Genomic DNA, 26305 nt, shown 5'->3' on the forward strand with positions numbered 1-26305 from the left:
ATTGACAGTGCATATTAGGATTTTTCAGCTTGTACCATTAAAATTACATACTAGACTTTGAACATATTCTGATATCTTCCAATCAAAAAAGATATCATTTACTCTCTTAACCAAAATAAGTAGTAAAAATTAATCCATTAAGAAACTATTAAAATTCCATAAAACTCCTCCAATTTACTTAGAATTTATAACCATTGATTCAAGGACTTGAATGGTGTTTACTGTGTATGATCTAATGAAAAGATTTATTGGAAAAATCGTGAGATTTTAAAGAAAAATGTGTAACCTTGGAAAATTTTTAAGCTTTTTGGAGGCATTTATTTCAGAATACTAGTTTAAAAGCATTCTTTTGTCATTCAACCAAGTACCCCCAAAGAACTGTAATAGTTACTTGCACATTTATATATTTGAAGTTACATGCTTAACAGAAAAAAAAGAATGCTTGTGAGTGCTTAAACAGTATATCTTTTTAAAATACTCAAAATTTTAGGCTTTTATCCATTTAAACTATCCTGAATTAACAAGGTTTTACTCTTATCAGTGATGTATATTACAAGGTAAATGTCTACCGATGTTATGCTAATGATCTCTCCACATTGCATCATTTTTGGCATGGTTGTTGTGGTATATTTTGTATGTTTGATTGTCAGCTATTGATAGAATTGACATAGCAATAAATCTAATTCTGTTCTTAATATTTTTTAAAAATACCAGATTTTTACTGTGTCATATTACCATTATATTTTACTTGAATGCCCAACATTTTTATGGGTTTCTTTTTTGTATTAAGAATTTAGTTTTACATGTTAGGGATTTTTTTCTGGTATTTTCATATGCAGTCTTTTAGAACTGGGTCTGTTTGAATCATAAAAGTTTTCAAGAAGTATTAGTATTAACTGATTCATGAATTGCTTTGTGAAAAGTTTTGAATAAAGTATGAAGTCACTAGGTTACCCTCAAATTGTTCGTTTTCTTTATGTAGTTAATGTATAGTTACATTTTTCAGAGAAATAAAATTGGCTTGGTAACTGATTGAATATACTAGATATAGTGCAGTTTGAATGTATAAGGGCTTCCAAATATTAAACCAAATGATTATCAATTCTGAAATACTTTTTAATAATTAAATAATGGTAAGCCAGTTCTTATGGTTATTTTTAAGATTTTTAACCCTTATAGTTTCCTCATTATTATTTTTCCTTTTCCTTAAACATCATGGTAGAATTTAAAATTGGCTATCTTCCACATTTTAGTTTTTTATTCTATAGATAAGTAGTTAAGACAAGTAGAGGTTCTATCAAAACAGTCTATGTTATTGTTGGACATTCTTTTCAGGGATCATGCTGAATGTCATGTGTGCATTGTATAAAGAATGTTATTTATCAGTATATAGACTTAGTAGAAATTCTGTATGGCAGGCTTTCTTCAACAATATGTATTGTAAGTTTGTTTCCTATTAGTGTTATGCTTCAAATTCTTTTAAATAAAGCTAGTTTTTAAAGAGAAAAATAACTGGTTTTTAAGTGCTTGGCTTTCATCAAGACAAGTAGATGTAACAATCCTGGCTTTGGTTAGAAGATATCCCAGGAAATATTAAGCAAGGCAATAGATTACAATTTACCAGTAATTTAGTTTTATACTGTGGAGCAAACCAGTATTTTTGGACAGGACTTCTTATATACTTTTTTTCCTGTGAAGTTTATACATAGCACTGAGTCCTGAGTTTTCCTCAAGTAAATGTGAACATAACCTCTCTCTCTCCCTCTCACTCTCTTTTTGGGCACACCTGAAGATACAGAAGTTCCCAGGCCAGGAATTGAACCAGAGCCACAGCAGTGGCAATGCTGGATCCTTAACTGCTAGGCCATCAGGGAATTCCTTGATTTCCTGTTTTTAATTTCATTGATTTATGCTCTAATTTTAAAGTACTTCTTAAAAGAATTTTTTTTTTCTTTTTAGGGCTGCACCTGCAGCATGTGGAAGTTGCCAGGCTACAAGTCCAATTGGAGCTTCAGCTGCCAGAGCACACCACAGCCACAGCAACTTGGGATCAGGATCTGAGCTGTGTCTGCAACCTATACCACAGCTCACAGCAACGCAAGATCCTTAACCCACTGAGCGAGGCCAGGGAGGGAACCTGATCCTCATGGATACTAGTTGGGTTCCTAACCCGCTGAGCCACAATGGGAACTCCTACTTCTTTTTAATGCTGACTTTGGATTTAATTTGCTTTTCTTTTAATAGTTGCCTAAGTTAGACACTTAGATGGTTTTTAGAACTTTCTCTAATATATGCATTTAATGCTATAAATATCCCTCTAGTCAGTTAAACTCTGATAGAATCCTGGATAGTTAGGCTCTGGTTAAATAGTTTCTTCCATGGTCAGATTTTTCTAAAGACAGATGCTCTGGCATATTTCAAAATGGTTCCTTTTCCCAACTCCCTACTGTGATCATTGAGGATATTTTTGTTCAATATTCACTATGAGACCCTGGTAGAGCTTCAGGAAGTAAAACTCACAAAAGCTTTGGGGGCACTCTGATGACTTGGTCCCTGTGAGTTTTTATCTCAGACTTACCCACAGTGAGACACCAGCAATTTGTCAGCTACATTCAAGTTTTCCTATCTTGGCACTAATTCCCATGGAGGTTTCTGCTCTGAAGGGTTGTGATTCTCTATAAATACAATCTCTCCAATTTGGAGGGCAGTGGTTTGTTGTGTGACCTCACTTTTCTTGCAGAATAAAGAGAGCTGTTGATTTTTCAATTGTTCAGCTTTTTACTTGTTGGGATGGAGGGTGACTTCAGAGTTACATACATGCCAGGTCAGAAACTAGAAACACCTCACATTTCATTTATTTACTTTTATTTTATTTTTATGGCTGCACCCATGGCATATGTAAATTCCCAGGCTAGGGTCTGAATCAGAGCTGCAGCTGCCAAACTACACCACAGCCACAGCAACACTGGATCCGAGCCACATCTTTGACTTATGCTGCAACTTGCAGCAACGCCCGATCCTTAGCCCACTAAGTGAGGCCAGGGGTCGACCCTGCATCCTCACAGAGATAACATCGGGTCCTTTACCTGGTGAGCCACCATGGGAACACCTAGAGCTTGTTTTTTAAATTTTTACTTTAATTTTGTAATATTTGTTACATACAAAATTATAGATATTTTAGGTGTAAGTTATGAATCAAAAGCATATAGCAAATCTATCCCCCAAATTAGAACGTGGCAGCTTTTTTGATGCTCTCTAATGGCATCCTTTGATATAATGAACAAAATCAAACAAAAATAATTTGGAGTGTTCTTTCAATTTTTCTAGGGAACTGACCAATAGAACCTGGACTCTCTGTCTTCCAGTGGGAGAGGGTGCACCTGAACTTAACTTGCCAGGGTAGTAGTATTTTTTTCTTCCAGCTAAATCTTTCCATGTGAATCAAGGTCTCTTGATATTGGGTAGCTGACTTTCTCTGGTAAGTCTTGTAAAATGTTTGCACCTAAACCAAGACCTGGCTCCCAATAGCTCCCTTACTGAAAAAGTTCCTTTCACCTTTGCCCTATAAAAAGGGAGAACAGCAAGAGGATGTGATTCCTCTCCTGTAATATGCAAAGCTACACCGCAGATCCAGCATAGTGCTGAGGTCTCAGTGGGCTTCTCCTTGGGATGATGGAAGAATGGGGGAAACTGTGGGGGGAGGGGGTTGGCTTTGTAAAAAAGTTTTTCTTTTCTCCCAATAAAACTGTCCTTTAACCTAATGGTTCACAGGCTTTGGTATGTATCAGAATTATTAGATGGGGTTGTTAAAACAAACTGCTGGGACACAGTTCCAGAATTTCTGGTTCATTTGATCTGGAATGGAGTCTGGGAATTTGCTGGAAATGCAAATTCCCAAGATGCTGATATTGTTGCCAGGGGACCACACTTTGAGAAACTGTGACTTAATTCATGCAGTGTGTAAGTATAGAAATCAACTATTCTGGCTACTACAAAAGGTGTCACTTGCAGGACTTTCACCTAGGAGTTACCATTTTCCTTTCTTACACTTTCCTTTATAATTTTACCACATATATAGGAATCCTTAACCAACAGATTTGGTTTTCATTATTTTTAAAGTTCTACAAAAATGACATTACTCCTTAGGGGTCTTAAATCAATTGCTTCCCCCCCCCCACACACACACACACTCATCCAGGGTATAGCTAGAATTCATTTTTACTTCTGTATGGTATTTTTGTATGAATATACCAATTGATACACATTTGACTTGCTTTCAGATTTTTGCTAGGAAGCTGCTAGTAAGCTATTTCTTTATCCAATCATAGAATTATCCTCTATGAAAGAACCCAATGTAGAGGAAAACTTCCTTCCTTTGAAACCTTCCCCCCAAATCTGACACCCTCTTACCGAGATACCCAATGGGATGTGTGTCCTCTTTTGCTCAATGAGTAAATAAATTCAATTTGTTCAACTACAGGTGTCCCTCAGATCTTTGGCTGAAGGACTTTGAAAAAATACAGCTTAACATCTATATGAATATGTATGTATATATGTATATATATGAATATCTACCATTCTTTTTTTTTTTTTTTTGGCCACTCTCACAGCATATGGAAGTTTCCAGGCCAGGGTTTGAATCCTAGCTGCAGGTGTGACCTACACAACAGCTGTGGCAATGCTAAAATACTTAACCTACAGCACTGTGCTGGGGATCAAACCCAGCACCACCACAGAGACAAGCCAGATCATAATCCACTGTGCCACAGTGGGAACTCCAGTATCTTAACATTTTTTATTGTTCCTTTTGGTGAACAAGAATTCTTAATTTTAGTTCAAGTTTTCACTCTTTTTCCTCTACAGTATTTTTGATGTCATACTTAAATCTTTTCTTATGCTAAAATCATACATATTTTTGTTATAAATTTTTGTCTTTAGTTCATCTGAAATTCATTTTCGTGTGTGACACCATATGCATGGAGAGACCCAATCTCATTTTTTCCCCATATGGTAACCATTTCTCCTAGCACTAGTGTATTCAATAGTTATTCCTTTCTTTGATTTCCCCCCATTTTTGTGCACAGCCATCTTTGCCATATATCAAATTTCTATCCCTGGGTATTAACTCTTATAAGAAACACAGATTAAGACTTTTAAGATTGAATTAGAGTCAAGGCTTGTGAAATACATTTTAGATAATTAAGTCTTGAAACACATATAAAAATTAATGGTATTTTAAATTGGTGTCAGTTGATGTAATGATTCAGTAATAAAACTGATCAAGTTTTTTTAAAGATATAATTCATTCAGAGTATAAAACTTTTCATAAGACTGTGGCAGTCAGGAGAACCATTTTACTGCAGAGGAGTGTAATTGCTTAACAAAGTGATTGCTAATGAATTTTCCGGAAACTCTCAAATAGGATAAAGTATCTTTTTTAAAACAAATTATTTTTCATACACATATATTGCTTGCGGGTTTGTTGTTTTTTTTTTTTTTAGGCCACACCAGGGCATATGGAAGTTCCCAGGCTAGGGGTAGAGTAGGAGCTGTAGCTGCTGGCCTTCACCACAGCCACAGCAATGCCAGATCTGGGCTATGTCTACAACCTACACCATGGTTCATGGCAATGCTGGAAACTTAATCCACTGAGCAAGGCCAGGGATCAAACCCTCAACCTCATAGATACTAGTCAGGTTTGTTACCTCTGAGCCACGATGGGAACTCCCTGCTTGTGTTTTTGAATAGCAGCAGAACCTACACTTTAAAATTTTATCTAAAAGGAAGGCATAAACCCTTTCTTTTGAAGACACAGGGGAGTTTGAAACAAAATGGAAAAGTAGCAATAGAACACAAGAAGGAAAAAGCCAAAAGCAACATGAAAAAGAATCCATAGAACTTATTCTTAGGTTTCTCCACTTAGGAGGACAAGGGAAAAGAAGTCTAATATGGTCCCAGTATTCAAAGTTATGGAACCTTGAGATGATGAACCGCTGACACAGTTGGGTAAAGTGGTGAAGAGTGGCCTGTTAAGGGAGTAAAAGAAGATTTTTTTTTTTCTCCCAAGTCTTCTGCACCTAAACTTTCCTCAAGGACTTTTTCAGGAGCTTTTAAATTTGTATTAATGACGTCCAAAGATAAAATGCTAAAAAATAAATAAATAAAAAATTTTAAAAAAAATCCCCATCTCTAGGTGGAAAATAGGTTGTAGGTGCTTAATTTTCATGTGTTAGAAAAATCAAATTCCAGTAATTTATAAACTACGTCTCCAGAAAGCATCCTAAGGAAAGAACACTGGCATGTGAGTTATGGAATCAAGATCTGAATCACAGTTCTACTATTAATCTATGTGGCAATGGGGTTGAGTGTATGGATATCAGATTCCTTAAATCCTATATGCGGGATGAATACATGATCTTCAAGTTTCCTTCCAGCGCTAAAATTACAAGTCTCCTTACGCAGTCGTAAAACATATCGGTGTAAATTCAACTTACTCTACAGCTGCGTTGCAGTCCAGTATTCGTCAGGTGAGTCATATGGTCGGTTCTCCCAGTCCTCAAACCTAGGAATAAACGCTACCTACAGCTTGTGTTGAGTTTTACAGTTGACAGGATTTGAAAGACTACAACTGTACAGGCAAGCTCCCAGGCCAGAACGTCTATATAAGCAGATTTCCAAAATAGGAATACCAAATAGTGCTAACTTCTGTCTCCATCACAACGAATAAAAGGCCAGCGCTGCAAAGACCATGTGGGTGTCGCACCTGCTTCTCGAGAGTCACGCTTTCCCACATCCCTTTTCTGCATTCTCAGGCGCAAAGTTCTTTTCTTGCTTAAACCGAGGCAGGCCTATTTCTACGCTCAGACTGCAGGCATGGGCTAAGGCCCCAAGAGGTAATAGACCCCCAACTAGGGGGTCAGAAAGTCATCAGAGGCGGCCACAGGGGCGCGCCCGGAGCACGCTGGGAACGCGGGGCGCCGCAGCCCGGCATGACCCGGAAGAGCTGGCGCGTGGTAACCCCAGCTTCCCTAGCAACCGAGCCAGCAAGAGTACTCCCCAGCCTGTCCCGCAGCCTCCCGGGATGCCTTTGCAGGTTAACGATTACACCTGGCAGCAAACGGAGACTGCGGTCTTCATCTCTGTGTCCCTCCGAGGCGTCAGCGTCAGAGACGCGGACGTGTTCTGCACGGAAAACTATCTGAAGGTAGGAATACGAGTCATGCCTGCCGGGTGACCGGGGGTGTGGTCCGAAGCGTTTGCGAGAGCGCGGCTGTGGACACGCCTTAGGCTCGGCGTTGCAGATAAGCATCCTAAAATTTTAGTCCTATTAAAAATAAAACAAAACAAACCACGGAATCCAATACTCCAATACACCGCATCTGTAGATAAATGTCATCAAATCAGAGATTATTTTATCCAGGACTTCCTCATATGGCTTGGTAATTTTTCGAGACCTGGGGTAAATTAATAGCAGGAATTTAAGAAAATGATTTTGGTCTGTCACTTATTCTTAACGGATGTGTCTTAATTTGTGTAACTAAATTAACTTCCGTTTTCCCCCTCCTGAATAGGTCAACTGTCCTCCATTTTTATTTGAGGTGTTTCTCTATGCTCCCATAGACGATGAGAGCAGTAAAGCCAAGATTGGAAATGATACTATTCTTTTCACCTTACATAAAAAAGAAGCGGCCATGTGGGAGACCCTTTCTCTGTCAGGTGGTAAGTTTGTTATTTAAAAATGTTCAGCTGGTTGCGATTTTTATATTTTATACCATTTAAACATTTTTTTTTGAAATAATATGCTGCGCTTCTAGGGAAAAAAAAATAGGCATGTGATCATGATTTTAATGAGTTAGTGCTCTAGCTGCCACTTAAAATAAATAATCCAGGAATTCCCGGGTGGCATAGCAGCGGTTTAAGGATCTGGCTTGGGTTGCTGCTGTGGCTTGGGTTCCATCCCTGGCAGGGGAACTTCTGCATGCTGCCAGAGTGGCAATCAGTTGATCACTACCAATTCAAGCGCTGCAGGGAACTGGGAATCCTGGAAGAAGGACTGCGAGGTATAGCAAAACACACAAGACTCTTACATTTAGAAAGTGGGGGACCAGGAGGAACTCTGTTCCGAAGAACAAAGGTGCCTAGGCTTTAGCCCACATGACTTTTATTAAGGAAGGTGATGAGATTATTACTAGTGGGATTAAGGAAGATGACAAGATTAGTGGGCAGGAACAGGCATAGGCAATAATGAGGTTATCTTAGTGATATCAAAGGGGGTATCCTTAGGACTTATTGCAGCTGTCTATAGAATAACATGGTTAATGCACAAGTCCTTTATCTTGTCTTTGAAGGAGACTCTATACTTTAGAAGTCTGCATCCATAGATATTTGCCTTCTGCAGAGTTCAGCTGTTCCATGGTCTCCAACAAATCACCTAAATATTGAATTATTTAAAAATTGAAGACATTAATAATAGCTCTTAAATGATATGGGCTCCTATCTTTAGGGAATAAAGTTTACCAATATGACCTTTATTGAGCACTCATTTTGTATTAGGCATTAGTTAATCTGTGAATCCTCACAGCAATCTATCACTTAGGTAACCCCCTACTCTCCCCCCACCAGCTTTTTTTTTTAAAGGTGAGGCTACTAAGGTACAGAAAGGTTCAGTAATTGCCAAAGATAACACAGCTAATAAGTGGCATGCTGGAACTGGAGCCTTACTTAGCACTTTGACTCTAAAGCAGTGTTTATCAATGCTGGCTATATATTTGAATTACCTACAGAAGTTTTACATAACACAGATGTCTGCTGAAGTTCACTCTAGACTAATCAAATCATTTCTGGGAGAAAGACCTAGGTATTGGTAGTCTTAAAAGCGCTTTTTAAGGATAGTAATGTACAGTCCAAGTTGAGATCCCCTGTTCTCTGTACTCTTAATCAGTCAGTCCTCTGTTCTTCTGCCAGGATCAGCTTTGTGAGTCAGTAATTGGCCTCTACTGCTTTAGCTCTATTACCCTCTTTCCTGATCTGGTAGTCATGTTTTCTTGTGTTTTCTATCTACCACCTGAAATCTTGCTTAGGTCTTCGGCATTAAGCCTTAAGTCAGGACTATTGAGAATGGGAAATTGCAGTCATTATTTATAATAGTGTTTTCTTGGTATCTTGCAGTGGAATTTAATTTTTTAGTCCCCAGGACCAGGGAGAACTTTTCCCTAAAATCTGGGATTCAGCTCAGAAAATACAGTTAAGTAGGTTGCCATAGCCAGGTTACTTGAGTTCCTTATTGAGTCCTAGACTAACTGAGGAGTTTTTAAAAACCAGATTCCTGTGCTCCTATTCCTGCCTGCCTTTTTGATTTGTTAAGTCAGAGATGGGAATATGCCATGAAACACACCTAGGGTGTTTTGACTTACCTAAGACTAAATGTAAACACTTTCAATTTTTTCAGCTGCTGTTGATAATCCTAATTAGATGGGACCAGCGCCATCTTCTATTATGATGGCTTATTTAAAATAAACAGATTGGGGGTTGGGAACTGCCCAGGTGATTCTGATGACTGGCCAGGTTTGAGAACCACTGACTTAAACGTTTTTGTGTTTGAATCTTTCCTATTGGTCAACAGATTTCCCCAGGTAACGTTTTGTCCACCAGCTTTTTAGGATATAAAGAAAGATCAGTAAGCCTGTTACTGTCCCCTGTTTCTGACATGAAACACTTTCTTCTATGTCAAATCCCTTTCTTAACCTGGTTGGCCACCTTCTTCAGGAATGGGAAGGGAATTTTCTTTCCTAATCATGACCTTTCTCTCTGATTTACACATCTCTTTTCATTGCACTGCTGCTTAATTCTTCTCTTTCATTATTATATGGTCAGCCATGCCAGATTTTAACCATTTAAACCAAGGTTTGGCAGACTTTTTCTGTAGAGGACTAGGTAACATATTGGATTTTGTGAGCCATGTGGTCTCTATCACAATTACTCAGTTCTGTCATTGTAACGCAAAAGCAGGAAAGACAATATGTATTTATTGTCTGTGAAATTTCAATTTATTCCAATTTTTGTAAGTCATAAAATATTACTATCTTTTGATTTTTTTCAACTCTTTAACTGTAAAAAATTATCCTTAGCCTGTGTGTTGTAGGAAAACAAGTAACAGGTTGGGTATGACTGTAATTTGCCAGTTAGATTAGTCAAAACAATCTTAAAATTAACCCATATAATGAGTAATGAATATTGATTTTTACTTCAGAAACCAAGTTTGAGATTCTTTTTAGAACTCGCAATTCAGTCAAAACGTTTAACAATCTTTTTTTTTCTTCCACAGATAGTGTTGTGGAACTCTAGACTCCAAGCCTGCCTCCCTCATTATTCAAACATCCTTGCTCCGTCTTTTTCCTAAAGTTCTTTGTTGATCCATTTTCATGTCTTTTAGATGTGGAGCATTTCATTTGGAAATCTGATGTTTTTTAAGTTATTTATGCCCTCTGAAGCTGGTCCAACTTTCTGCCACCCTGTTACTAAACAGGAGAACGTTGGGAAGAGGCTTCAGACCTAATTCCCAAACAAGATCTTGGATGGGTAAAAATTCCTTAGTCTTCACTTACTTTTTTACTGAAATGTAATATGCCTTTCAGTTATGAATGTAGGCCACAGACAACAATAGTATCAATAAAAATTAAAAAAATGTTCATATCACAGGTACTGCTATCTTTTATATGTACTACTTTGAAACTATAGTATTTATTAGACATTCTGCTGTATGTTATTTAATGTGTTAATAAAGAAGCAAATATCTAGGAGTTCCCGTTGTGGCCCAGTGGAAACAAATCCAACTAGTATCCATAAGGATGAGAGTTTGATCCCTGGCCGGCTCAGTGGGTTAAGGATCTGGCATTGCCGTGAGCTGTGGTGTAGGTTGCAGTCATGACTTGGATCTGGCATTGCTGTGGCTATTGTGTAGGCCAGCGGCTACAGCTGCAACTCGACCCCTAGCCTGGGAATTTCCATATGACATGAGTGCAGCCCTAAAAAGTAAAAAAAAAAAAAAAAAAAAAAAGGCAGCAGCAAATATGTATATCACATTTATTTTTGAATATTTTGTGTTTTAACATAATTGGTTTTCTTTGTGTATTTTTCCATACATTTTAAAACAACGTGAATGGGTGTATAAGGCTTTTCTATTCATCCCTCCACTCCTGCCACTTTTTTCTGTCCCCTACTTCACCCTTTCCTCCTAAGTTTCCTCTCCCTTCTTTTTTCTCCCCCCTAAAATTCTAGATCATTTCCCTATCCTTCTTCCCTTAAGATAATTTACCCCCAATGGGTCACAGCCTACAGTATTAAAACATTGAGTCACTGAATACAAATCTTTGTGAATGGTAAAATTCTATATATAACATGTCATGTTATTGTGTAATTTTTCCTAAGGCTGGATATACTCTTCATATATATAACTCACCATTTGTATTTTTGAGAGTAATTGACAGTGTCACATGGTCTCCACCCATCTTCTCTTCTAGGATACACCATAGTGGTCCTGTTTAAAAGCAAAGAGCCCTGGAGTTCCCGCTGTGGCTCAGTGGTTAATGAATCCGACTAGGAACCATGAGGTTGCGGGTTTGATGCCTGGCCTTGCTCAGTGGGTTAAGCTCCTATTAGATCCCTAACCTGGGAACCTCCATATGCCACGGGAGCGGCCCTAGAAAAGGCAAAAAAGACAAAAAATAAAAAATAAATAAAAGCAAAGAGCCCTAGTTTCTCAACAGAGATGGAGGAGGATAATCTGTTCTCTCCCTCACTCCCCTGCATCTTGCCCCTCCCCCACTATCCTTTCATTCCTTCTTGTGTCCCTCTTCTCCTTCTCTCCCTCCTCTTTCCCCATCCTCAGTCTCTCTCTTATTTTCCCCTCCATTGTTCTTTTTCTCTCATTCATATCCTGTCTCTGTCTTCTGTCTCTTGTAGTGCACAAAGGCTTGCATTCTTTACTAATTCTTTACTATTACAGTTTTAAGAGTTACTTGGTTACTTTTTAATAGTAGCTTCTTGACCACTTTGGTATTGATAACTGTTCTTGCTTTTCCCAGATCAGTATGTAAGCAGTTTCTCCTACATAAAACAAATTCATCAAGATCTTAATTTAGTGATATTCCTTATGTTTTAGTTGATAAAGAAATGATGCAGAGAATAAGGGAGAAATCTATCCTACAAGCACAAGAAAAAGCGAAAGAAGCAATGGAAGCAAAAAGCTGCAGCAAGGAGGGAAGATCAAAAATACGCACTAAATGTCATGATGAAGGTAAGTTGCAGATTGATAGGAGAGCCCTTTAATTAAAGAGATAGTAGTAAACTATTCAGTGATCATTTATTCTAACTACTGTGTTTCCTCACCTTTTTGTTCATACTTTGGTTATAGGACTTACTCTGTTATGTAGGCTGTCCAACTGATGTGTATTTCTGAAAACCTGTATGCAAGTTGAGAGTATGAAGATTGAGCAATAGGTTTACTTTTTCCAGGGAAAATGTTCTACCTCTAGGGGAATAAAAAAAGTATAATGTTGGAGTTCCTGTTGTGGCTCAGTGGTTAAAAAATCCGACTAGGAACCATGAGGTTGCGGGTTGGATCCCTTGGCCTTGCTCAGTGGGTTAAGGATCCAGCGTTGCCGTGAGCTGTGGTGTTGGTTGCAGAAGTGGCTCAGATCCTGAGTTGCTGTGGCTCAGCGTAGGCCAGTGGCTACAGCTCTGATTAGACCCCTAGCGTGGGAACCTCCATATGCTGCGGGAGCGGCCCTCAAAAGGCAAAAAGACAAAAAATAAAAAAATAGAATTAAAAAAAAGTGTAATGTTTTATGGTGTTTTTTACTTCTTTTTTTGATCTTGGGATTAATGGACATGATTATTTAAAACAAACAAAAGCATAGATTAAACACTAAATACTGACAAATTAATATCTTTTAAACTGTTGAAGTTTCCAAGTTAAAGCTTTAATCAACAGTATATTTCTTGAGATATAATTTACATGCCATACAGTTTACCCAGTTAAAACTTACAATTCATTGTGTTTTAGTATATATACATTTTTTTTTTTTTTGTCTCTTGTCCTTTCAGGGCCACACCCGTGGCATATGGAGGTTCCCAGGCTAGGGGTCCAGTCGGAGCTACAGCTGCCGGCCTACATCACAGCCAAAGCAATGCCAGATTCGAGCCACGTCTGTGACCCATACCACAGCTCATGGCAACACCGGATCCTTAATCCACTGATCGAGGCCAGGGATTGAACCTGCAAACTCATGGTTCCTAATCGGATCCATTGCTGCTTCGCCACTACAGGAACTCCTACAAATAATTTCTTATCTCAAATTCTGATTTTGACATTTCGAAATGATTAAGGAATCTATAATAAGTGTCTCATCAAGGGCTCTATGGACCCATGACTGTTCTTTTGCATTTGGATCACTGGTATTGCTTTTGTAATAAAAAATTCATCATTCCAAAGATTTTCTCTGCTTTTTATTACTTTTACATATAGCCAATAGTATATGTAAACATAGTAGTTTGTTTTTTACTTAATAATTGAACACATGGCCAGCTGTCCAAAGATGTCTACTTTCATTAAACTTGAGGAGTTCCCACCTTTTCTCGACCGTATTATCACTGCTATCACACTTTTGATTTTATCATTTTCTGAATTTTATAAAATAAAAGGAAAATAATATAAAATTTTTGACAGATAAGTATGTACTAAACTAATAAAATAGATATAAAAACTAATAAACTAATAAAATAGATTATTAATGCTCACATTGCTGTATTAGTAAATATAACAAAACTGAAAAATAATTGGCAGGTAGTACCACCATGCTATAACTTGAAGTTATTAATCTACTGATATATGAGACCATGACTTTGGTATTTGGAAAGGTGGTTTATGGGCATTAATGTGTAAAATATGAAGCTATAGATTAAACTGGAGTGATAGAACCTATGGAAGTCTATACCCTATACTACAAACTATTCATTTTGTCTGTCTCTTTCCCTGATAGTGTTGAGACTATGTTTCCTTTCATCCTTATCATAGCCAAGTAAATAGTAGGCATTCGGATATTTGAATGAATTAATGTGAACGCATTGTTCTACTACCCTGTAACTATAGTGAACTTTTATTTTGGTGGATAGGTGAAGCTATTTTTACTCTGTCCAATATTAGACAACCATTCACAAAAAGAACTTTGATGGTCCAGTAAGTGCAATGAAGATATATAGCAACAAAAGGCAACATGTTATTAGCTCAAACTGTAAATTAGCTTAAAACTTGAATTACTGTGTCTCATATAGCCAAGCCCAGATTAGGGGTTGGAGAAATACACTGCACATTTTCTGGGAAAGAATGATTAAGTCACACTGCAGAGGGGCATGCATCTAGTTATGGGAGGAACTTGTGGCTATTTTACAATTCACCTTCCTCAATTTTAATTGAAAAGATTAGGTTTAAATAATAAAGAGAATTTAACTCATCTAACAGGAAAAGTTCAGAGAAAGAGCAGTGATAAGATTCAGTTAAATCCAGGTTCTGACTTCATTTCTCTGCAGCATCCTTTGCATTGCCTTTTCTTATATGTCAGCTTCATCTTTAGGCTGTTAGAGAGAAGATCCACATCTACATGAGCAGGAGCCAAGGCTATTCTGCTGGTTCCTTCCGCCCACCCCTCCACCTCCCCCACCCCCCCACCCCCCCAGCGTTCTGTTTATTGAGGGCACCATGAATACAGGTGCCTGTGGAGAAGGCCTGCCATCAGCCTAGACAGGCAGTGGCCTGGTGGGCAGCCAGGGATGAGGTCTCCAAAACCTGGGTTTACTTGAGGGTGTGACTCTCAGCTCCACCATGTCCAAAGCCTTTAGGTCCGAACATGGCAGCATAGCAGGGGTGGTTGCAGTAGGCCTTGCCCTTATGCTCAGCATGGCCCCCTGAGGTCGGTGTCTTTCTACATTTCTCACACTTCAGGCAAGGCCAGTGCCAGTCCTTTCCCAGGGAGGTCACCCACGCAGCAAAGTACATCTCCTTGTTGCACTTGGGGCACTTGGGCATGATGGCACTGGTCCGGGATGGGTGGCGGGGTGGGAACAGACGAGCACCGCTGGCTCCATTTTAAGCGCCATAAAACAATTGCTTTAGGTATTGTAGAATGATATTTCAAATGGAAGTCAGTTTTACACATGTTCAGAGAAACCTTAACTTCAAATCTGTTGCTTCAAACTTGGTTTACTGTATCAGCTTCCCAGTATCTTTGCTGTAGATCTATCATTCTTTCATTTAGCAAACATTTATTGAATAATATGGTGAGAGAGAGCTGAACAATTCAATCTTCGCTTTATGTTTACTCATAGAGAGGGTGATGGAGAAGAAAAAAAAGTAAAAATTACAACCGTAGTATGCATAAGAGGTCATGGGTGGATAAAGAGAAAACACTGACCAAAGATTGGTATCTCAATCTCAGAAGATGGTCAGGAAATATGAGGCAGTCTTATTTGTGTTTAATACTGAAGAATGAGTCACAGTTACCTGGGAATAAATGGGAAAATGATATTACAGTCAGCTTTGACAAGTGCCTAACAGAATATGGCACAGTGAGAGAACATTTGCTTGGTCAGAAATAAAATCCTGCTGTTTTGAAAAATCTCCAGAAGATAATAGGGAACCCTTTAGGAATTTTCAGCAAGAATACCAAGTTAATTGGCTTTGTATTTTGGAAAGCTCATTCTGGCTAATGAGTTTGAAGAGGTTGCAGGGTGAAGGCAGAGCTTTTGTATTCTTTGGATGAAATGATTTTGGACATATTTCTATGTAGAAGAAAGAAGCCAGTAAAGAGGGAGGATTGGTGATGAAGCAGTTTTCTTGGGGTGGGATAAAATTTGGAATAGGTGAAAAATTAAATTTTAGGCAATAGGAGGTGTTATTCTCTTTCGATACCAGAGGGCAGAAATAAGGAATAACTAGGGATTTGGATAATTCTTAGACACAGATAGTTAAAGTCATCGTTTGTTTTCCTGGTGAAGGAGGCCAGGTCATCTATCCAGAGCATGAGAAATTGAGTTGGAATTGTGGGGGTTTGAGATGATTAATGCAAGCTTGGAATATTGACACCAGACCAATTTGAAATACACTTTCCTTCTTTATTTGGACTGCTGTTTCCTACTTTCATATCTTCCTTGTGATTTTTCTTTTTCTATTTTGTATCTTTTGTTTTTATTTTGTTTTCTACTCGGGGGACCGCTTTACTCATTTTTTTTTGTCTTTTGTCTTTTTTTGTTGTTGTTGTTGTTGTTGCTATTTCTTGGGCCGTTCCCCGCGGCATATGGAGGTTCCCAGGCTAGGGGTTGAATCGGAGCTGTAGCCACCGGCCTACGCCAGAGCCACAGCAACGCGGGATCCGAGCCGCGTCTGCAACCTACACCACAGCTCACGGCAACGCCGGGTCGTTAACCCACTGAGCAAGGGCAGGGACCGAAACCCGCAACCTCATGGTTCCTAGTCGGATTCGTTAACCACTGCGCCACGACGGGAACTCCTACTCACTTATTTTTAACCTACATAGGTCAGATTTGAAGTGCTTTGTTCTGTTATTGTTTTCCTAAAAATTAGAACCCAGAAAATTTAAACTGTGAACTGGCTTTGACTGATGAGATGCAACTCATGCAGATGAGGTATGTGTTGGTTTCTGGAATTGTCTAGGTTATACTGTAGAGCCTTCAAAAAGTCCTTATCTGTGAGGCCTCATGCCCTTTTTATTAGAGGCATGTATAACTGAGATACAGAAAGACCACAAGAATGGCTGTAAACTTCCCTCTTTGAGCTGCTTTTGCTGAATGCCATAGATTTCAGATCATTGTTTTGCCTATAGGTACTTTTTATTTCTTCTTTGATATCTTCCATGACTCATTGGTGGCTTAGTAGGGTATTATTTAGCCTCCACCTATTTGTGTTTCTTGCAGTTTATTTCTTACAGTTAATTTCTAGCCTCATAGTGTGATCAGAAAAAATACTTGGTATTATTTCAGTCTTCTTAAATTTATTCAGACCTGTTTTGTGATCTAGCATGTGATCTATCCTAGAAAATGTTCCATGTGCTCTTGAAAAGAATGTTGTTGGATGAAATGTTCTCTATATATCTAGTAAGTCCATCTGATCTAATGTGCTATTTATTTTTTAATTTTTTTATGGTGCCATATGTGGCATATGGAAGTTCCCTGGCCATAGGTTGAATCTGAGCCACATCTTCAACCTACACCACAGCTTGTGGTAGTGCTGGATCCTTAACCCACCAAACAAGGGCAGGGATCGAACCTGCCTCTCTTGGACACTATGTTGAATTCTCAACCTGCTGAACCACAATGGAAACTCCTAATGTGTTATTTAAATCAGTGTTTCCTTATTGATTTTTTTATCTGAATGATTTATCCATTGATTTAAGTGGAGTGTTGAAGTCTGTTACTATTACTATGTTAATGTCAATTTTTCTCTTTATATTTGTTCCTATTTGTTTTCTATATTAGGTTCTCCTCTGTTGGGTGTATATATATATTTACAGGGATTATTATATCATCTTGTTGGATTGATCATCAATATGTAATGTCCTTCATCTCATTATAGTCTTTTAAAATTTTGTCTAATATAAGTATTAGTACCCAGCTTTATTTCCATTTCCATTTGCATGAAATAACTTTTTTCATCCCATAACTTTCAGTATGTGTGTGTCTTTAGATCTAAAGGGAGTATCTTATTGGCAGCATATAGATGGGTCTTGTTTTTGTGTATATTCAGCCACTCTGTCTTTAGATTGAACCATTTAGTTTATTTACATTTAATTACTGATAAGTATGTACTTACTGCCATTTTCTTTTGGTTGTTGTTCTTTTAGTTCTTTTTTTTCCCTATATTCTTTTGCTATTGTGATTTGTGTCTGTCTTTAGTGTCATAGTTGAATTCCTTTCTCTTTTTTGTGTGCGTATCTATTAAAGATTTTCAGTTTGTGATTACAAAGAGGTTATATGTAATAACCTATATAGCTGATTGTTTGAAGTTCATGATCTCTTAGGTTCGAATGCATTCTAATAACCTTGCATTTTTATGTTCCCTCTCTCCATATTTAATTTATTGACATTATATTTTACATCATTTTGTTTTGTATATACCATGGCCACTTATTGAGGATATTGATAATTTCACTACTTTGGCCTTTTAACCTTCCTACTAGCATTATAAATGGTTGACATACTACCTTTACTGTGTGTTTGCCTTTATGATTGTGTTTTTTCTTTCATAATTTTCATATTTCTAGTTGTGGTCTTTTTTTGCTTAGAAAAATCCTTTTAATGTTTCTTGTAAAACTGGATTAGTGGTATTGAACTCTTAACTTTTGCTTGTCTGTAAAACTCTTTATCTTTCTTTCAAGTTTGAAAAGCAGCCTTGCCAGGTGTTCTTGGGTATAGATTTTTTGTTTTTTTTTTTCCTTTCATCACTTTAAATATATTATGCCACTCCCTTCCAGCCTGCAAAGTTTCTGCTGAAAAGTTATCTGATAATCTTATGGGAGTTCCCTTGTATATAATTAGATGTTTTTCCTATGATGCTTTTAAATTTTATCTTTATTTTTTTGTCATTTAATTGCAGTGTGTCTTGGTATGGACCTCTTTGGGTTGAAGTTATTTGGAACTCTGTGATGCTGAGACCTAGATACCTATTTCCTTTCCCAAAAGTGAGAAATTTTTAGCTATTATCACTTCACATAAGTTCTCTTCTCCCTTATCTCTTTCTTCTCCCCTTCTCTCTCTTTCTGTAGGAACCCCTCATAACGCAATTGTTTGTATACTTGATGTTGTTCTAGCTGTCTTTTCAACTGTCATTTAAAAAAATTTTTTTTTCTTTTTTCTGTTCGGCTTGGGTAATTTCCACTACTCTGTCTTCCAAATCACTGATCTGTTCCTCTATATCATCTAATCTACTGTTAATTTTTTAGTGTAGTTTTTTTTCAAGTATAGTGCTTTTATTATACTTAGGTTTTTTATTGTACTTAGGTTTTTTATTGTACTTAGGTTTACTGAAGGTCAGCGAACAGGACAACTTGGTATGGGGCAAAAGATTCTGAATGAACACTTAGGGAATAATTATGTTTTATTATTTTTAATTTTTTATTATGATTGATTTACAATGTTCTGTCAATTTGTGCTGTTCAGCAAAGTGACCTAGTCATACATACTTTTTCTCACATTATCCTCCATCATGTTCCATTAGAAGTGATTAGATATATAGTTCTCTGTGCTATAGAGCAGGATCTCATTGCTTGTCCACTCCAAATGGAAGAGTTTTCATCTACTAACACCAGACTCCCAATCCATCCCACTCCCTCCCTGTCCCTCCGGGCAAACAAGAGTCTGTCCTACATGTCCATGATCTTTTCTGTTTTGTAGATAGATCATTTGTGCCATATTATAGTCTCCACATATAAGGGATATCATATGGTGTCTTTCTTTTTCTGATTTACTTCACTTAGTATGAGAGTCTCTAGTTCCATCTGTATTGCTACACATGGCATTGTTTTGTCCTTTTTTACAGCTGAATAGTATTCCATTGTGTATATCTACCATATCAGGAATGGATCATTTAGGTTGATCATCAATGGGCTTTTATGTTGTTTCCATGTCTTGCTCTTGTGAATAGAGCTGCAGTGAGCATATGGGTGCATGTATCTTCTTCATTGAAGTTTTTGTCTGGGTATATGCCCAGGAGTGGGATTACTAGGTCATGTGGTAGTTCTATATTTAGTTTTTTGAGGTATTTCCTTACTGTTTTCCATAGTGGTTGTACCAATTTACATTCCCACCAACAGTGTAGAAGGGTTCCCTTTTCTCCACATCCTTTCCAGCATTTGTTATTTCTTGACTTGTTAATGATGGCTACTCTAACTGATGTGAGGTGGTACCTCATTGTAATTTAGATTTGCATTTCTGTAATAATTAGTGATGTTGAGTATTTCTTCATGTGCCTGCTGGTCATCTGTATGTCTTTTTTGGTTAAATGTCTATTTAGGTCTTTTGCCTATTTTTCAATTAGGTTGTTTGTTTTTTGTTGTTGAATTGTATGAGTTGTTGGTATATTTTGGAGATTAAACCTTTGTCAATTGAATCATTTGCAAAAATTTTCTTCCATTCTGTGGGTTGTCTTTTTGTTTTTTTAATGGTTTCCTTTGCTGTGGAGAAGCTTTTGAGTTTAACTATGTCCCATTGATTTATTTGTGTCTTTATTGTGTCTTTATTCTAGGAGATGGATCAAACAAGATGTTACTGTGATTTATGTCAAAGAGCGTTCTGCCTATATTTTCCTCTAGGAGTTTTATAAGTGTCTGGTCTTACACTTAGGTCTTTAATCCATGTTGAGTTTGTTTTGTGTATGGTGTTAGACAGTGTTCTAATTTCATTCTCTTTCATGAAGTTGTCCAGTTTCCCTAGCACCATTTATTGAAGAGACAGTCTTTCTGCCACTTTCTTGCCTCCTTTGTCATAGATTAGTTGACCATAGGTGTTTGGGTTTATTTCTGGGCTTTCTATCCTTTTCTGTATTTATGTTTTTCATCAGATCCTGGACTTCTGCTTTTTGGGAGTTTTAAAATCCCATTTTCAAGACAGTACCATACTGTCTTGATGACTGTAGCTTTGTAGCAGAGTCTGAAGTCAGGAAGCCTGATTCTTCCAGCTCCATTTTTCTTTTCAATATTGCTTTGACTACTCAAGGTCTTTTGTGTTTCCATACAAATTTTAAAATATTTTATTCTAGTTCTGTAAAGAATGTCATTGGTAATTTGAGAGGGAATGCATTCAATCTGTAGATTGCATTAGGTAGTATTGTCATTTTGACTATGTTGATTCTTCCAATCCAAGAGCATGGTATATTTTTCCATCTGTTTGTGTCTCCTTTGATTTTTTTCATCAGTGTCTTATAGTTTTCACAGTACAGGTCTTCTGTCTCTTTAGGTAGGCTTATTCCTAGGTATTTTATTCCTTTTGATGCAGTGGTAAATGGGATTGTTTCCCTAATTTCTCTTTCTGATCTTTCATTGTTAGTATATAAAAATGAAATCAGTTTCTCTGTATTAATTTTGTATCTTACAACTTTCAAATTAATTGATGAGCTCTAATAGTTTTGTGGTAGTGTCTTGAGGATTTTCTAGGTATAAAATCATTTCATCTGCAGTGATAGTTTCACTTCTTCTTTTCTAATTTAGATTGCTTTTATTTCTTTTTCTTCTCTAATTGCCATGGCTAGAACTTCCAAGACTGTGTTGAATAACTTTGTCCTTGTCTGTTCATGATCTTGTGGAAATGTTTTCAGTTTTTCACCATTGAGAGTGAAGTTAGCTATGGGTTCGTCCAAAATGGCTTTTATTATATTGAGGTAGTTCCCCTCTATGCCCACTCTCTGGAGAGTTTTTATCAGGAATGGGTGTGAATTTTGTCAAAAGCTTTTTCTGCATCTCTTGAGATGATAATATGGTTTTTATTTTTGGTTTGTTGATGTGGTGTATCACATCGATAGATTTGCAGGTATTGAAGAATCCTTGCATCCCTGGCATAAATCCTACTTGATCATGGTGTGTGATCGTTTTAATGTATATTTATATGTACTTTGCTAAATTTTGTTGAAGATTTTTGCATCTGTGTTCATCAGTGATATTGGCCTGTAATTTTCTTTTTTTGGTGGTATCTTTGGTTTTGATATCAGGGTAATGGTGACTTCATAGAATGAGTTTGGGAACGTTCCTTACTCTGCAATTTTCATTTCAGAACAAGAGATGTTAACTCTTCTCTGAATGTTTGGTAGAACTCAGCTGCGAAGGCATCAGATCCTGGACTTCTGTTTTTTGGGAGTTTTTAAATCACATTTTCAATTTCAGTATTTGTGATTGGTCTATTCATATTTTCTGTTTATTCCTGGTTCATTCTTTGTAGGTTGTACCTTTGTAAGAATCTGTCCATTTCTTCTAGGTTGTCCATTTTATTGGCATAGACTTGCTCTTAGTAGTCACTCATGATAATACACTTGTATTTCTGCAGTGTCAGTTGTAACTTCTTTTCATTTCTAATTTTATTGATTTGAACCCTTCTCTTTTTCTTGATGGTCTGGCTAATGGTTTATCATTTTTGTTGATTTTTTCAAGAACCAACTTTTGATATCATTGGTCTTCTCAATTTTTAAAATTTATCAAGGCTTGATCTGTGGCCCAAGTGCGATCTATCCTGGAGAGTGTTCCATGTGCATTTGAGAAGAAAGTATATTCTGCTGCTTTGGGGTGAAAGTTCTGTAGATATTGGTTAGGTCTGTTTGGTCTGTTGTATCATTTAAGGCCTGTGTTTCCTTGCTGATTTTCTATCTGGATGATCTGTCCATTGCTGTAAGTGGGGTGTTAAAGTCCTCTACTATTATTGTGTTACTGTCATATTCCCCTTTTATGGCTATTAGTAGTTACCTTATATATTGTGCTGCTCCTATGTTGGGCACATGTGTATTTAAAATTGTTATTTCTTCTTCTTGTATGGATCCTTTGATCATTATGTAATGTCCATCTTTTTCTCTTGTGATGCTTTTTATTTTAAAATCTGTTTTGTCTGATATGAATATTGCTACTCCTGCTTTTCTATAATTTCTGTTTGTATGTAGAATTTTATTCCATCCCCTCACTTTAAGTCTGTGTGTGTCCTTAGATCTGAGGTGGGTCTCCTCTAGTCAGCATATATATGGATCTTGCTTTTGAATCCATTCAGCTAGTCTTTTTCTTTTAGTTGGAGCATTTAATTCATTTACATTCAGTGTAATTATGGGTAAATATGTATTTATTATCATTTACTAATTTTTGGGGGGATTGCTATTTTGGGTCTTTTTTCTTCCCTTCCTCTTTTTGTTGTCTTTTCTTGCCATTTGCTGACCATGTTTATTGTTATGTTTGGCTTGTTTTTTCTTTTTTTATGTGTGTGACCATTATAGTTATTTGACTAGTGGTTCCCCTTATATTTTTGTATATCTATCTATATGTGTGTAGAATTGTTTCATCTTGCTGGTCTCCTTAATTTCAAATGCGTTTTCAAAGTTCTTCATTTGTCCTCTCGACTTTTCATGCTTGCTAGTTTAGATATCATATTTGTCAGTGTATGTCAATGGGTGATTTCCTACTTTTAAATTATCTTTGCCTTACCAGAACACTTCTTCATTTTTAATATTCTTGTTTCTAATTGTGGATTTTCCTTTTCTGCTTTGAGAAGTTCCTTTAGTAGTTGATGTAAAGCTGATTTGGAGGTGCTGAATTCTCTTCGTTTTTGCTTGTCTGTGAAGCTTTTGGTCTCTCCATCAAATCTGAATGAGAGCTTTGCTGGGTAGAGTATTCTTGGCTCTGGGTTCCTCCTCTTCATCACCTCAAATATATTTTGCCACTCCCTTCTAGCTTGTAGAATTTCTGCCGAGAGTTCAGCTGTTATCTTTATGGGAATGCCCTTATATGTGATTTTTTGCTTCTCTCTCTTGGCTTAATATTTTTTCTTCGAACTTAATTTTTGTGAGCTTGATTAGTATGAGTCTTTCTGCATTTCTTCAGTTTATTTCATATGGTATTCTCTTCTCTGTGCTTCTTACACTTGAGTGAGTGTTTTCCTTTTGGGAAATTTTCAGTTATAATCTCTTCAAATATTTTCTCTGGCCCTTTCTGTCTCTCTTTTCCTCCTGGAACCCCTATGATATGAATGTTGGTATGTTTAATGTTGTCCCAGATGTCTCTTAGTCTCTCCTCAGTTTTTTTTCATTCTTTGTTTATTCTTTCTGTAGCAGTGACTTCCACCACTCTATCTTCCACCTCACTTACTTGTTCTTCTGCTGTTGGTTCCTTCTAGATTATTTTTCATTTCAGCTATTGCAGTATTCATTTTGCTCATAAATCCTCTAGCTTTTTGTTAAATATCTCTTTTAAGTTCTCCATCTGTGTCTCCATTCTCTTTCTTTCTTTCTTCTTTCTTTCTTTCTTTCTTTCTTTCTTTCTTTCTTTCTTTCTTATTTATTTATTTTTGTCTTTTTGCCTTTTCTAGGGCCACTCCTGTGACATATGGAGGTTCCATTCTTTTTCCAAGATCTTGGATCATCTTTACTGTCATCACTCTGAATCCTTTTTCAGGTAAATTGCCTATCTCCTCATCATTTAGTGTTTTTTTGTTTTTTGTGGTTTTTTTTTTTTTGGTCTTTTTGTCTTTTAGGACCACACTTGCAGCACATGGAGGTTCCCAGGCTAGGCTTCGAATCAGAGCTATGCCACAGCCACAGCAACTCAGGATCCGAGCTGTATCTGTGACCTGCACCATAGCTCACGTCAATGCTGGATCCTTAAACCCACTGAGCAAGGCCAGGGATCAAACGTGCATCCTCATGGATACTAGTAGGATTCTTTAACCACCGAGCCACAACCAGAAATCCAGTTTTTGTGTGTTTTTGTCTTGTTCCTTTGTCTGAAAGCTGCTTCTTTATCATCTCATAGTGTCTACCTTTCTGTTTATGGTCTTCTTGACAGTTGGTATGTAGATGCTGAAGCAGGTGCCCAGTCCTGGAGTTCTCAGGGGTGGTGGTGGTTCACGTGTACCTCTTTGTTGGGTAGGTTCTAGGGACTGCTTTCTGTAGATTTAGGAGCAGATGTTGCTGTTCTGCTGGCACTCTCCTTGCTTGGCCACTCTAGGGATCTTTCTCTAAAGGCTCAGGGGCGGGGAGCAGCCCACAGCTCCATCAGAGAGGGGCACCGGCAGCCCTCTCATGGGAATGGGCACTGCTGCCAGCAGTTTTTCTGGTGCTGCTTTAATGGCACAAGCTTCTTCAGATTCTCTGGCCAGAGCCAAGGCTCCTGTGTTTTCCCTGATCGACAAGGAGCAGGCACCAGCAGCCCTCTCAAAGGAATGGGTGCTGCTTTCTTGGAACGAACCTCTTCAGATTTTCCGGGTGGAGCTGAGACACCTTTGTTTGCTGTGTTTTCCCTGCTCAATCAGGTCACTGCTTTTGCTGGAAGTGGGCGCTGCCACCAACAGTTTTTCTGCCACTGCTTTGTTGTCTTGAGCATCTGTAAATTCTCTGGGTGGAGCCAAGGTGCCTGCATTTTCCCTGATTGGCAGGGAGTAGGCACTGGTGGCCCTCTCCCAAGAATGACCTTTGCCTCTCTGGGCGGAGGTGAGAGGCCTGTGTTTTCCCTGCTGAGGCAGCTGGTTGCTTTTGCAGGAATTGGGTGCTGCCACCAGCAGCTTTTCTGGTGCTGCCCTGCTGGTCAGAGATCCTGCAGATTCTCTGGGTGGAGTCAAAGCACCTGTGTTTTCCCTGATCTCTCAGGGGATGAGCACTAACACTGCCAGCATCTCTTCTGGCACAGGTTGGGCTCCACTATCGTGGGGCCCACACTGGCAGGAACTGGAAACTTGTGTTATTCCTCCAGGCAGTTACTCCTCCTGCTTGAAGAGGTCTGTAGACCTAAGGGCAAGGCTGCTTCCTAGCCATTGCTAGGCAGCTTCTACACCAAGGTTCCTTAGCTGAGGCAGGCAGTGTCCTACAGCTTGAGAAAACATGCATAGGGAACAAGGCTGTGGTGGTGGATCCCGCCCCTTCTTTCCATCACCCCCAAAGAATGGTGTCTAGTTTCTAAGCCCAACCGGGTTGCCTCTGCTTAGGTGCTCTCCATTTCGATTGCCCTATGCTTTAGTCTCTCCAGCTGCTTCTGCACAGCCAACCCTGTTTTTTCCCCCACATAGCTGACCTCAGCTCCCTCTTTGGGTCTGATTTCTAAGGTCACAGTTTTAGTTCCCAACATCTGCTGGTTCCTGCCTCTGGTTGCCCGTTGCCCATAGCGCTGTTTGTGGAGAACTATCTCATTTTTTTTTTTCCCACTGTACAGCAAGGGGGTCAGGTTATCCTTACATGTATACATTACAATTACATTTTTCCCCCACCCTTTCTTCTGTTGCAACATGAGTCTCTAGACAAAGTTCTCAATGCTATTCAGCAGGATCTCCTTGTAAATCTATTCTAAGTTGTGTCTGATAAGCCCAAGCTCCTGATCCCTCCCACTCCCTCCCCCTCCCCCTCCCATCAGGCAGCCACAAGTCTCTTCTCCAAGTCCATGATTTTCTTTTCTGAGGAGATGTTCATTTGTGCTGGATATTAGATTCCAGTTATGAGTGATATCATATGGTATTTGTCTTTGTCTTTCTGGCTCATTTCACTCAGTATGAGATTCTCTAGTTCCAT

The 26305-nt window shown here is 38.1% G+C and overlaps 2 protein-coding genes across 2 annotated transcripts in view; one reads left to right on the forward strand and one right to left on the reverse strand.

Moving 5' to 3' along the window:
- The first annotated feature begins 6933 nt into the window (after window positions 1–6933).
- The window catches only part of DNAAF4 (dynein axonemal assembly factor 4), a 90777-nt gene continuing 71405 nt past the window's right edge, over window positions 6934–26305 (forward strand). Inside the window, 4 exon segments of the mRNA XM_047766298.1 lie at window positions 6934–7204; window positions 7572–7719; window positions 12161–12240; window positions 12242–12295. Coding sequence (XP_047622254.1) covers window positions 7082–7204; window positions 7572–7719; window positions 12161–12240; window positions 12242–12295 — 405 coding nt within the window. The 5' untranslated portion in view covers window positions 6934–7081.
- Window positions 14779–15131, reverse strand: LOC125119395 (cysteine-rich protein 1-like). The gene has a single exon (XM_047766301.1). It carries the CDS (start codon window positions 15080–15082, stop codon window positions 14849–14851), a length of 234 nt encoding a protein of 77 aa, XP_047622257.1. The 5' UTR covers window positions 15083–15131; the 3' UTR covers window positions 14779–14848.

This window comes from Phacochoerus africanus, chromosome 2 (genome assembly GCF_016906955.1).
Source record: "Phacochoerus africanus isolate WHEZ1 chromosome 2, ROS_Pafr_v1, whole genome shotgun sequence".
In the NCBI taxonomy this organism is placed as follows: Eukaryota; Metazoa; Chordata; class Mammalia; order Artiodactyla; family Suidae; genus Phacochoerus; species Phacochoerus africanus.